Source organism: Copidosoma floridanum, unplaced genomic scaffold (genome assembly GCF_036245765.1).
Source record: "Copidosoma floridanum isolate Cflo_tuat_1 unplaced genomic scaffold, Cflo_Japanese_pri ptg000020l, whole genome shotgun sequence".
Classification (NCBI taxonomy): Eukaryota; Metazoa; Arthropoda; class Insecta; order Hymenoptera; family Encyrtidae; genus Copidosoma; species Copidosoma floridanum.
In genome coordinates this window covers 2118237-2131765 of record NW_028321897.1, presented here as the reverse complement: position 1 = coordinate 2131765, position 13529 = coordinate 2118237, and the positions used below count along the sequence as shown (strand labels likewise).

Below are 13529 nucleotides of genomic sequence, written 5' to 3'. Positions count from 1 at the left end.
AGTACCACACATATTATATATAGATTTTTTTTCAAGATCTGTCAATTTCTCTTTTTGTTGTATATTGATAGTTTCTTACCATTAATATTCTAGATACCAGAAAATATTCTAGGTTTTTTCCTTTAAAAAAAAAATTTTTTTTTTATTACATTTCTAATAAAATTTTGCAAGATAGCATTAATTTGTACTATAATTGTACGAAATTCTTTGAATTTTTACTGTTCAAGAACATTTAATAGTTATAATAATGAGATGTATAGTTTCTCAACGTTTAGTTGTTATATCCAAAAAAATTGAAGGTTTTTGGCTAATTGGGTTGATAATCAATATTTTCACCAAACTGGGCCACCAAATACAGTGAATGATAATTTAAAAAATATGATACATATAACAATTTTAAGTTGTATAAGAAGTAGTGACAATAAACTAATTAATAAACAGTGGTCGAGTTCTTTAATTTTTTTTTTTTTTTTTAAATTCCATAAAACTTTTAATCTTATTGAATTTATGAATAATGCAAATAATCCAAATTAATATTATCAGTCAAATGTATAAAACAGAGTATTAAATAACAAAATCGTCTATGCTTGTGTCTCGTTTATTCATATGCGAATGGACCCAAAACTTATCTAGGATCTCTGTTGATTCTCGAAGTTTTTCCCATTTACTTTGTGCAAAAAAAAAAATTCTGAGAATCCCCTGGTTACTTTACTGCTAAAAAAAGCAGTTGATTTCTCATGCTAAATTGTCAGCTAAATTTTCGGACATATTTTTTTTTTGTTTGTTTCCAAATTTTAATAATAAATTTTATCATCGGGGCACATTGGACACTGTTCGCGTGCCCTAATCGTTTAACAATTTTCCGAAATGCATAATATTTATGATTACAATTGGTAATTCTTTGCATGCAGGACTTCTACTCTTTGGCACTGGTGGTACTATACTTGTATTTTTTCAAGCAAACATCGGTTGTACGTAGTTTTTTTAAACAACTTATTTATTTCACGAGTACCATAATGTTTGTTGATAATAAAATTGATTATTTAAAGGTGGAAACAGTTAAAATGTTACTATCAGAAAATCAGCGTGGCAATATCATGTGTCATGAGAAATCAGTTAATTTTTTTCAGCAGTGCTGTTTTTCCCAGATCTGTAGAAACCCTCTGACATAATCTTGAGTCTACAGTTGAATTCAAGAGTTTTTCCATCCTTTCGAACTTACTGATTGTTGCATTGTTAATTGAATGTCTTCGGCGCATATTTTATTTTTATTTAGTCATGGCAATGAAACATGTATCAAGTTAAGTAAGAAATACGTTATTTATTAATACTAACAGCAAATTGAAGGTTACATGTTAATAGAAAATAAAATGACGCAGCGCAAGAAAACCCGAAAAGCCGTGTCAATGAGAACACGCGCAAGAAGCAACTCATTTGACACAATGGAGTAATAAAAGTTTATACCTCCGGTTCGTCGTCCAGGATTTCTTCTTTCAACTGCAAAGGTTTCATATCGAATTTCGGCTTTTTCTTCGGTCTTCCGACTTTCCCGGGCTGCCGAAAATCCTCCATCATGTCCTCGAATTCCACTAACAAAAATCAGCATATTTTGAGAAACGTTTGTTGTTGGTATTAAGTGGACTTTGTTAAAACTATACACTGTTACGTATACACACGACGTGCCATCGACACGCACTTGAGCCTTCTTTTCACTATTTGAGGCAATGAATAAAATATATCAGCAAAAGAAATCACGTGTACGCGATACACGATTCTTATAATTATTAATATTAGTAATCGCGTTCAACGTTATTCTCTCGTACGGGTATAATTCATTGCTTTATCATATCTATTTTTGAAAAACGTTGAATTAACCACGTTTACATCGAAGGGACATTGCGAAATTGTACATTGATGTTTCATATTACTTGTAAAAACTGATATACAATGCGATATCATTTAAAAAACGTTTTGTTTGCAAACCATGGAAAAAAAAAAAAAAGAAACACATACGTAATGGAATATTGATCGGAAAAAATCCATCAATAACGATCATATCTGTTTTTGGATGATCATTCGCTTCACTTAACCGTTCGTTTATCCGTATATTTTGACACGTTGCAAAGAGCCATTTTTCTGTTGAATATCGCACTAAAGTTACGCTTATTAAAAACGTCATACAAAAAAAAGGCTCGCACTCGAAAATACATTTGGTTTCCAAAGGCCACGTGCAAGAGAGACTCCGACGTGGAGTCTCAAGAGAGAAAGGTACCATTGGAACATCGGTAGAAAAAAAAAAAAAAAAAATAAAATAACCAACCGAGGTCGGCCCGGTCTCCGAGCAAACCACAGGGGACAACACTCACCGCGTTGTTATACTGCAGGCAATTCGTACACAATGTATATATATATATACACGGACGCGCACTTTTACCAAGTTCTCAATGTAAAAACAAGGTATCTGACATGACGTACCTGTTAGTTCAATCGGCGATACGTATCCGGAGGGAAAGTGCCTCTGCGGCGATATAATATATCAGCAACAAAAAAGGACCAAAAGTGCGTATGGCCACGCACGCAACGACGAAATTTGTCGAAGCCAAAGTTCGGCTGCAGGAGCACAAGGGAAACGCGTATACATACGGTGCGCACAGAAGTTGGAACGTACACGAGCGACCAGACGAAATGGCTAAAAATGGCCGCAGACTACGTTGCAGCCGAGCGGCTGGGCTGGGGCGGCCGCAGCGCCGCGGATGGACGGACGGGTGAAATACTGAGAGGAAAAACGGGTCACGGGATTCTCCGGAGGTGGCACAAGTGGGAGGCTCTCGCACGCGGTGGATATAATATCAGGCGGTATGAGAGAGAGAGAGAGAGAGATAGCAAGAGAAACAAAAGTAGAGGCGGCGATACGGCTCTGTATTATCTCTCGGTATGAATTTTATGGCACGGGGCAACGTGGCGCTCGTATACGCTCTCGGCAATCGATAAATGGTACTCTCTCTTTCTCTGCTGTTCGCTTGTGCCTTGCCCCCGCACCAATAAGTGGCCCTTCTTATATGGCACGGATCGGGGCCAGATTTCGCCTCTGACGCACCCGCTTTACATTTAATCAACGACGAAACGGCCCGATGAAAATCAACGTCGAGTACTTATCAAAAAATGAAAAAGGCCTCGGGCCATAGTTCATTAACTTGTGAAACAGTGACAAAACTGACACTGGGATAAAAAAGTCCTCTGATTCTCAGTCAGAACAATTAATTTATTAGGCCCCTGGGGCTTCCGGTCTGATTCAATCCTTTGATATTGAATTTTGACCTCAAGAGCCTACACTACTCCGGCAAAGTTTAAATCCCGATACGAAATCGAGTTAGAGAGTTTACTGTCACATTACCTTAGCTACATCATGCATATTTGGGAGCATAAGCAGTCAGCTTTACCACGAAATGGTATCCATGTCTCGCAGTTGGTGCAGTTTTGAGACGTCATTGCGATACAGTTCAGTGTTTGATTGGTTAGGTTTACATCATATTACACTGACTTTTCGATACATCGCAAATCGTGATACTTATTTGTGATAAGGGCATAAGGCCCTGACATAAAGGATGTGTGTGTTTCTGTATTTTCTACTTTACTTTCGAGCTGAGGTACGTAATCGCGATACTGTGTACAATTTTAGGCTTTATCATGACTTGCGATATCTCGCAAAGTCGTGCGGTTTTGAGACGTCATGGTTTTACAAAATGTATAATAGGTATAATATTATCTCGAAGGGTTGGGATATTTTTTGATGCTGTGACCATTTACCTTGGCAAAGATGTCTATCCCCTTTGACCATTATGTTGCCCAGTAATAAAACATATTGTTCAAAACCCTTAAAGACAAAACAAGGCATGGATTATTGATAACTTTTTATAAACCTTTAAAAATGAGAGTAGAAACACATAATACATAATTAATTAAAAACTACGCCAAATTTTTTTTTTTTTATTTTACCAAAAATTGGGTTGTAATTCTAGCTTCTCAAAACTTGTAGAAAATACAGTGCACAAACTGCAATTCCAAAATAGTACACAGTTTGCTTCACTTTGTCTATTTCTTGTGGTAAATGATCTCCTACGCTCTCATTCTTGTCCCATACATTTTCTTGCAAAGTGTCAACTGTCTCTACTTTTTTGACTTCAAGAGCTACTTTTATAGTATTTTCTTGGATATTGATCCTGTTAATGATTTCTGAAAATTTTTCATCCAAGTTTCTTTCTATGGAGACTTGTGATCTAGAAATAACATTTCTGACATCTGCTATTCTTTTATTGTTGTAAAACATGGAGCCAGTCAAAGAAACTATTGCTAAAAATGCTGACGCTAAAATTGAGAGGTATTTATATTTTTGGGCATTCATTGCTTGACTATCGTGGTACTCCTTGATCGCTGTTGTCAATTGCGTGAAATGATCACGTTCTTCATTTTCCAATAACTGCAACTGATCTCTTATTCGAATCTCACCTTGCAAACACTTGTTTTCTAAGATAGTTAGTTGGACATATTTGGAATCATCACGTTTCGTTTGTATAAGCTCGCTGTATATTTCCTTCAACTTTTCACTAATGGAATTAGCTTGGTGTGTCAAAAGTCTCCTTTGATCTTGGCACTTGAATAATCTCTCTTGAAAAGTTATAACTTGCTCTTTGGCAATTTCGACTTTGTCCATCCCTGTCAGCTGCTGGTACCATTGCCAATAATTAACAAGGTACTTGGGCAAAGGAGGATGTTGTAAGGTAGAGTTATTCAAATCTTTAGCGATGGCGGAGCTTTTGACTTGCTAAAAGAAAAAATTATACAAATATACTACTACAATATACTCAAAGTTTGTATGGTTCTGTGCTCGGTAATCTAATTACATTAAACAATCAGGAAAAAACTCACCTGAAAAGCGTTTTCATACATATTAGCGACTACATTTTGAAGATGAGTCATCCTCTCTTGAGCCCTTTCAGTTGCATTTCCAATTGCAGTAGTTGCATCATGCAGTAAAGATGATTTATGCATTTGATCCTTTAAAGATTTAAAGACCCTTCTGGAATTTCCTGCCATCTAACATTGCTGGACTATATGAGCACCAAGTCACACATGTAGTGAGTGTAGAATCACCTGTATAAAATTATACCTCTGTTTTCAATAATACTCTACTGATTCAATGCAGAGAGTCAAACTTAAACATGAATCCTACATCATTTTTAAGTTTAAAATAGTTGAACCTAATGGTCTAATAACAGTATAAAATGTGTCATAGAATGCAGTTAAACTGATGGATTATCAATAAATCTGACACTATGCAGGTAAGAGAGCCAATCGATCAATGGTAAAATATTTTTTGATAACTTTTTTTCATTTAATGGTAATTTATGTTATACAATTCTTTGAAATTATTTAATCCAATACTTTGCGAGGCGTTTTTTTTGCAATGATTGTTAGAGGCTGTTAATAAATGTTTAGAGAAAAATAAATAAGTAGTGTATACCCACATGGTCCTGTGTATATACTTTGTGGACAACTTTTACTACCTAGTACCACCTTACTCTATTTCTCTGTGGCGCCAGTGGCGCTTGTTCAAATTATAGTATTATAAGTACATCACACAGTGAACGTGACTACAAGCTGCTTAAGTTAATTGTATATTAATTATTTTAATAATAACATACATGCCTTGAAAAAAATATTTATGTGTATTTTTTGTAAGAAAAAAAATATTTTTGTTACTTATCTTAGGTAGGTAAGGAAGTAAAGTGTAGGTAAAACAAGTACGCGAGAATTGACCAACAGTTGCTTTTATAGTTAGCGGCTCAACGCAATTAATGAATATATAACGGTTTTCCGTAAATTACATCTTTCTTTAAATCACATATTTTCCTAACAATAGACATTTTATTTAACGTCATGAATATATTTTATGCAAAATATGTGCGTTTTTTAAACGTTAAAAATAGTCTTCTGATGAAACAGCACTACGTTTATATATATATGTATTTTTTTTTTTTTATTTTTTTTTTCTGCAGCCAATCTTGGGAGCTCAAGACCATACTCCAGCCATGCAGACTCATCTTTTGAAAAGTTGACTTGACTGAGAATCGAACCCTCGCTCCGCACTAGAAAAGCTGTATATTCAATTGGCTTCTAACCAATTGAGCCACTATTGCTCTTTGAAATTTTCTTACTCTAACAAAATATTTGTTTAAAACAACGAAAAGCATTTGTCGTAAAAAAACATACTCGTGTTCCTAGATAATAATAAATTTGTTTTTTTTAAGTTGGAAAAATCGCTGATACTCGTAATTTATAACATTCTTGGTTGTAATTCAATAATATATTTAAAACGATTAAAATTTCTCCTTAGGATAAAAGTTAACTTAATTTTTGCTGCTTCATTTCCTGGTGATAAGAAATAATTGAAAATTTACTAAAACAATATATAAACATATATTTTTTGAATGGTATGTATGTACTATCATAATAAAATACAAAAAACATTACAAAAGTCATAAAAAAGTAAATACCAATGGTAATTTAACAGTTGTGTAATTTGTTCAAGAAAATTCAGCAAACACATTTGTGTCGATATTTAATAACACATAATTAAGAGAAATACTAATAAAGTTCATTTAATATGGGTTGGAAAATTTGTAGAAATAATGCTTTCAGAAGGAATATCAAAAATAATTCAAGTACTCATACTCTAAAATAATAAACCTGAAAAAGTGAGTATTTTTTAAGAATAAGTCTTGGTTGTATGTAATAATTTTTTCTTAAAATTATTTTGAATGTAATATTTTTTCTATCAAATAGCAAAAACAAAATGCTTGGATTTAAGATGATAATTATATAATACAGTTCAACATAAATAAGTACGTAATACAAGTAATATTCGAAAAAATTAAAGTGCTAACTAAACCAACAAATTAAATTGGTGAAAAATTATTTTATACATTAAATATTTACTAGAAATTTTTATAATAAAACTATTAATTATTCATGTACTGACGATTATACATGCTAAGACACACTAGAATTACCAAACATATTGAAAATAATCAAAATTAAATATTTTGTGATCATTTTTATTGAAAAAAAAAGTTCAGCATAAACATTTTTTTTGATGTGTCATTTTAATATACTTTCACGAATAACTGCATTTCACTTCGAGTTTATTTTTTATTACTATACTTACGTTCTATTTTGATGTATCCATATTGAAAATTAATTTTTGAATAAAATTTTTAGATTTTTTAGATACTAAAACCTTTATTTGATAATAAAAATATGTAATCAAACTGTATTTCATTTTAGAATTCTTATACATCACACTTTAATTAACAAATGTTTCGTCACTAGAGATTGGAGGGTAAAGTAAAAAGAACATATATTATGTTGTAATAATTGGGGCTTAAATCGTTGGTTCTTTTCGACTTCTTTGTTTATATTTTATAAATATTTGCTGTAAAATAATTTTTTTTTTACATTATTTTAATAATAATGGGATTTCCGGAATTCAGTACTACAAATTCAAATAAATTTGTTTTTTAATTGTGTGAGACCCAAACAATCTAAAATTGTTTACGCTTCGCTATATCACAGTTTTAAAGAATCCGTGCTAATTTTACTTCATGAATTTTTTAATAACCATGAACAACATTAAAAAAGGATTTACACCCAGAGAGTGTCCGAGGGACTAAAATGTAAGCAGTAAATACTTGGTAAAAAATATTTTACATGTACTTATTAGGCCATAAAAGCTAAAACGCGATGATGAAACAATAAATACGAGCCGTTAACATTTAGGAATTTCATAATCGATATACTTAAAGAAAACATGAAATTTCAAAAATAAACACATATTACTTGAATCGCAGGCTAAAGCATAACTGAAGTGAAAATACTAGATGTAAAAAAATCACTTTAATTGAAGTTAAATAACATCACCTATATAGAAACACCAATTCAAGAGCAACAACATGAACAAGATCATACATAGAAATAACAATAAATTAGTTGCTACAATCAAGATGACAGAAATGAGATAAAGCATTACTTTATCCAAAGTTATATGGTTTATAGGTTCAATAAAAACATCATGATATTGTATGTTTACTCTTTATTCATAATAAATTTCCACAATTAAATAAATACATAAAAAACCAAAATAATTCTCATGTAACTCGCTGAACAAAAAAAAACCATGTTTACAATCATAAAACAATAATGTATAAACATACGTTGATACATGTATTCACCTACACATAAAATGTTCATTCCTCAAAGAAACATGTAATTATAATAGTAATAATAATAATAATAATAATAATAATAATAATAATAATAAAAATCACTATGATGAATGACAAAATCAACAATTGCTTAAAAGTTATTATTATAAAGAACAAGTAGTGAATAAAAGTCTAATCGTATTTCTTTACATTGCATCCTGTTTTATTTTTTCGTTTGCCTATTATCCTCATTCCGTCCGAAGCTGCTGATGCCGCTGCTATACCACTGCAACCGCAGCGTTGACAGTTTCAAAACTGCACCCAAGCTTTGGCCTCCCAGCCCTCAAGGCTGTCTTCAAGTCGTAATAACCAAAAACTCTTTACCAATGCAACCCGCGCGTGCACTTATTGATATACGTTACCGCGTGCGCATGGCGTTTCCCTAAAATCATTTTATTCTTTTCTTGTTGTACATATATTTGTATCCACTTAACGTTCGAGAGCTCAGGCAAAGTCTCTTTTTTTTTTTTTTTTTATAAAATCTCATTTCGATTATGCTTCATTAAATCCCTCGCACCAAACAATAACTGGAATGACGTTGATATTCTGTCTTTTGTTATCTTCCTCGTGTTTTCTCTTTGAATCTCGTCGATTTTTTCACCCCAAAGGGAGGGAAAAGCTAATTTCGCATACAAGTAGAGTTGGACCCGTCTAAATATTTTGCGAAGAACGGCATCGTTCGAAACTCGTTCTCACCAGTTCCATTTTTCCGTACAACAACGATTTACATCGGCTATGTGGTAATTGCATTAATATATATGCACTAATCGTCAATACAACAATGATAACAATGTAAACGAAACTTAATCTAGGGAATTAAGAACAAAGGAAACAATTGTTGGTAACCCTTTCACGTGTTATAGGTATACAAAGCCTGCAGACCTTCGTTCGCTTTATAAAAATTATTCCATGTATAAACTACCTAAGTTTTACTTTTATTCTTCGTACACGCTCTATTTTAACAAATTAAAAAACATTACCAGCCCTAAAATTATAAAAAGGAATCGCTAAGTTTTACACTTTTTTTTTCTTCTCATTTTTACGTTATCTCGTAATTTGGCAAACAGTTAAAAATCTGCATTTTGTTACTTTATTTATTTATTTATTTATTTATTTGTTTTTTTCCTTTTTTTAATCTTATTTCATTTTCTACATTTTTGTTTTAATATCATGAAACGGCGAATACGATACTGCAATTACGATAAAATACTTCATCATTATTTTACTTTTATTTTCCTTTCAATAAGTTTCAACAGTCTCTATTCTTAGCGGATATTTATTAAATATTTATTAAATCTGTATAATATTTTGTACAAATTTATGTCGCGTTAAGTTCATCATTAAAACTTGCTGATGACGTCGTTTTGTTTTTCTCATTTTCTTCATTTAGAAAAATTGTTGTCCCTCTTCCCTTCAAATCATAGTATGTCTATTATTTACAAGCTTTGAAGTGTAATAATATATTATATTATGCATTTTTATATTATAATAAACCGACGTACAATGAAATAACGGAATAACGTCTTGGCTGAAATATTTAGACGTGCCGATCTCTGCAAGTTATTACAGGCGACGCGTGTCAGTGTTACAGCACATGCAATGTTTATTTGTCACTCTATTATCCTTTTGGATTCATCCACCTCATCCTTTATTCCTCGGAGGTCTCGCAAATATCGTTAAGATGACAATCAGTAAGCTTTTTTTTTTCCCTTAACTCTGGATTTCGCCAAACGAATCGCTCGAGAGTTTCGCAAAATGTTAGCATCGCATTATATTTACACAATTTTCAACTAATCATTGTCAGTGCCTCCTTCAACAAGTAAAATATTTTCCATCTCCTCGCAGCCGCTGCACACAAGCGAGACCTTTTCACACGTACGTTGCGTAATATACGAATCTCGCGATGAATAACAGTTACCGGCTAGGCGCGATTTAATCAAAAAATCTTTTTATTGTATTCGGAGGAGAACGAAGGTATGGGCCAAGGGGATGAAATGTAAATACAATCACTCGGGCATACGCGTGCTCAACAACGATACAATATAACAAACTATTTACGCGCGTAATGCCACTGCCTTCGTTATTGATTCAAGACGCGACTGATGAGAAACTCAAGGTGAGATGACACGGATACACCTAATAACAAGATTTCGCCAACAATGTGTGATAAATATGTTATTAATTGTAATGATAACGTTCTGTAAGATACGTAGAGGCGTTTGGCGACAAAGACAAAAATTAAGAATTTTTAGTTTCCAACTGTGATGAATTTTATATCAGATTCAAGTGTACATTTTTTTTTACAGATAGATTTTTTTATATCGGCTACGTGAGAATCGGCACGTGTTCGAAGCGTCAGTAAGTAAGCATCAGAGTTATACCAGTGGTTTGATCAGCAAATTAGATCCCGTGGCTTAGAGGATTTTGAATAATTGTTAATAATGTTTTTCATCTGCTTGTAATTTATTTATTTTTTTTTATCTTATGATTATTTACATGATTTCAAAAAAATTTACCTGGAAAAATTACAGCAAAGATACCACTTTCCATCAATAATCCGTTTGGCAATGATAATACGCAATATAGGAATAACTCGATTTTTAATTTAAAGGAATGATTTTATATGTATGTATATATTATTAATTCTAGGATTTTAAATTACTTTGAAAATCAATACTTAACGCTACGGTAAATGTATACGTACATAAATATTTATAAGTACATTTTGCAACAAAGCTCAAGTAGACGATATAGAAATATCACGTATTTCAACGCACACCAAAAATTACTTATGTCTTTTATTGTTATCCCACACGAGGAAATGCAAAAGAGAACGACGACGCCCACATCATGCCACACAGTTGTACCTGTTCGTGGTTTCTCCTTTCAATTGAGTAATATTTTGTCCCTTGCTATCACTCAATAAATAATCTCTCACCTGCGCTAAAATTTACATTAAAAAATTTAATCAATAATCAACTGACTCATCCGTTCGAACAAACACGTGGCACTGTCCCCTCTGCCCCGCTCGGATGAAAATACCGAAAACGATCGAGCAACCTTATCGTCTCTTTTTTTCTCACTCTGCTCATTTTCTTTATTTTGTTTTTTTTATTTTTTTATATTGTTGTTCGTTCGAACATATTCACTTGATCGGACGTAACAAAAAGTATCCGTCTAGGTATCTTACGTCACGGCGCACAAGTGTACTTGTAATAATATATTAAGGATGTCAGATACCGGCAATACCCAAGGGGCACGACGCTATTTTTTTTAATTTTATTTTTTTTACTTACGTATATAATGAACCATCGCGTCGTGCGTGCGCTTTTTTCCTTATTCATATTATTTAAACGTTATTCGTTTACTGTTTCGTTACATCTCTCCTTTTTTCTTTCTTTGCCTTTTTCATGCTCTCTTTTTTCTTGTTTCCAGTCACCGTTATAATTTTTTCACGTATGAAAAAAGTATGTCATGTGGATGTTTCACGTGGTCTCCAGTGCATTGATTTTATAATAATAATATTATTAATGATAATTATAACAACAACAACAATGATAATTTTAATGATTTTATTAATAGTAATAATGATGATAATAATAATAATATATCGCCTCGCGTTTTACAAGCGTCGTTATAAAAAATTGACCTGGTGCAACGTTACGGTTATTCATGTATTATTTTCCATCTTCCTTTTTATGTTTCGTAAGTATATCTTTACATTACCGTATTAATTATTTTACCATTCTGCTTAAATGCAGTTTCATGCTCGACCCATCGATTATAGTAAAGCTTCTATTTTCCACATTGTCCATACTTGTATCAGTGTAAGGAGAGTGAAGCATGGGGAGTTGTGTCTGTTAAACTTCCTTTCTTTTTTTTTTCTTTAATATCTTAGGGTTACACGTGTACATAGGTTCATTTGTGTATGTGGTTATTGCACGTTTATATGTATGATAGGGTGACCATTGGCTGAAATTTTGTTTAATTAAACCACTTCTAAAAATACTTCTACAGTTTATAACACTGCCTTACAAAATCCATAATTTCTAAACTGCCCCGTGTTCCTTAGAATAAATTGATTTTCAATTTTTTTCCATTTAAATAACATCAAACGTAGAGTTGTATGGATGTGTCCCTTGTTTTATTTTTTAACTCTTTAGTTTTTGTACACTACTATAACATTTTTTCAGATTTTTTTTGCCAAACATACAAGTATGGAGAAAAAAAACTTTCCAATAGCCTAAAAAAACTATGGAAAGTCGATTTTTCTCGTATTTACTTATTAATTATTGTTGATATTATTATTATTACTTTTTTTTAAATCAATTCATCGTTTTAGTAGTTTTCAACATAATTCAATCGTTTAAAAACGTTTTAAAAATGTATACGTAACAAAAAATCTGGAACCATGCCCGATGTATATTAAGTGGGGAGCAGCCGTAAGATAAATATTACGAGTTTAGCAAATCAGAGATCTTAGTTTTAGGCTTCAAAAGAGTTGTTGGTTGGCGGTAAGAAAAATTAAGAAATAACGTACATCCTATAATACACATAAATATGCTTATGTTTGTATGTGAGGGTCGCAATGTATGTCGGAAGCGCGAAATATCTAAGGCTCCTTCTACACATCCTCGTATTACTTTATCACTCGATAAATCCCCGTATTGGACGCCACGCTATTCTACAGCTTTCGCTCGCATCGACTTTTGTCAATTCAAATATTTTCTTTTTTTTTTCATACTTGTTTATTACTTTATTATTGTTTTTCTCTTAACAATGACATGCTACAAAAAATGCACTACAAAGCTTTTCGACGTCTTTTTTTTACTTGTTACTTGTTATTTATTGTTTTATTACTCCTTTAAGCATATTTGCAATATTCTTTTTTTTTGACGTTTTTTTTTTTTTTTTTTTTTTTATTTCTTATGGATTTTTGGTACTGGAAGCTACTTACTTTTTTATTTTTATTTTTATTTTATTTTTTCTGTTACCACTCTTTACGTACGTATGATTTTAAAAGTTTTTTTCGTACACTTGTTCATCAAACTTTTGTTCTCCCTCACACACACTTACCTTACGCACTCAATGTCCTATTAATAAATATTGCATTCCTCGCTCTCTTGTTTTTTTTCTTTTTTTTATTTTTATTATTTTTTTTTTTTTTGTCAATTCGTTTTGCTTTACTATTACACTGACAGACGGACA

General features: G+C 32.1%; 2 protein-coding genes across 5 annotated transcripts in view; both read right to left on the bottom strand.

The window, feature by feature from the left end:
• Positions 1-2688, bottom strand: part of LOC106642027 (uncharacterized) — a 28474-nt gene extending 25786 nt beyond the window's left edge. The window contains exons 1-2 of one of the 2 annotated variants that reach the window (XM_014356658.3): positions 2476-2688; positions 1465-1589 (exon numbers count right to left, since the gene is read on the bottom strand). In XM_014356658.3, coding sequence (XP_014212144.2) covers positions 1465-1575 — 111 coding nt within the window. In that variant the 5' untranslated portion in view covers positions 1576-1589; positions 2476-2688. Of the gene's footprint in view, positions 1-1464; positions 1590-2013; positions 2059-2475 lie in introns of those variants that run through there. The other variant, XM_089593846.1, reaches the window with a different exon arrangement.
• Positions 2689-3923: 1235 nt separating this feature from the next.
• LOC106642016 (mitochondrial potassium channel) lies at positions 3924-5571 on the bottom strand. 3 transcript variants are annotated; one of them, XM_089593879.1, is made up of 3 exons: positions 5526-5571; positions 4927-5151; positions 3924-4822 (listed from the first exon to the last, which is right to left on the bottom strand). In XM_089593879.1, the coding sequence occupies exons 2-3, from the start codon at positions 5092-5094 to the stop codon at positions 4016-4018; spliced, it is 975 nt and encodes a 324-aa protein (XP_089450005.1). In that variant the 5' UTR covers positions 5095-5151; positions 5526-5571; the 3' UTR covers positions 3924-4015. The 3 variants fall into 3 exon arrangements, with proteins under 3 accessions (XP_089450005.1, XP_089450006.1, XP_014212131.2); XM_089593880.1 differs by having other exon boundaries at positions 5522-5536; XM_014356645.2 differs by lacking the exon at positions 5526-5571 and adding an exon at positions 5231-5352.
• Between the last annotated feature and the right edge of the window lie 7958 nt (positions 5572-13529).

Coding starts and splice junctions, on each gene's coding strand:
- LOC106642016 (XM_089593879.1), bottom strand. CDS start 5,094: ATGGCAGGAAATTCCAGAAGGGTCTTTAAATCTTTAAAGGATCAAATG. Junction 4,823..4,926: donor TGTATGAAAACGCTTTTCAG/GTGAGTTTTTTC, acceptor TTTTTCTTTTAG/CAAGTCAAAAGCTCCGCCAT.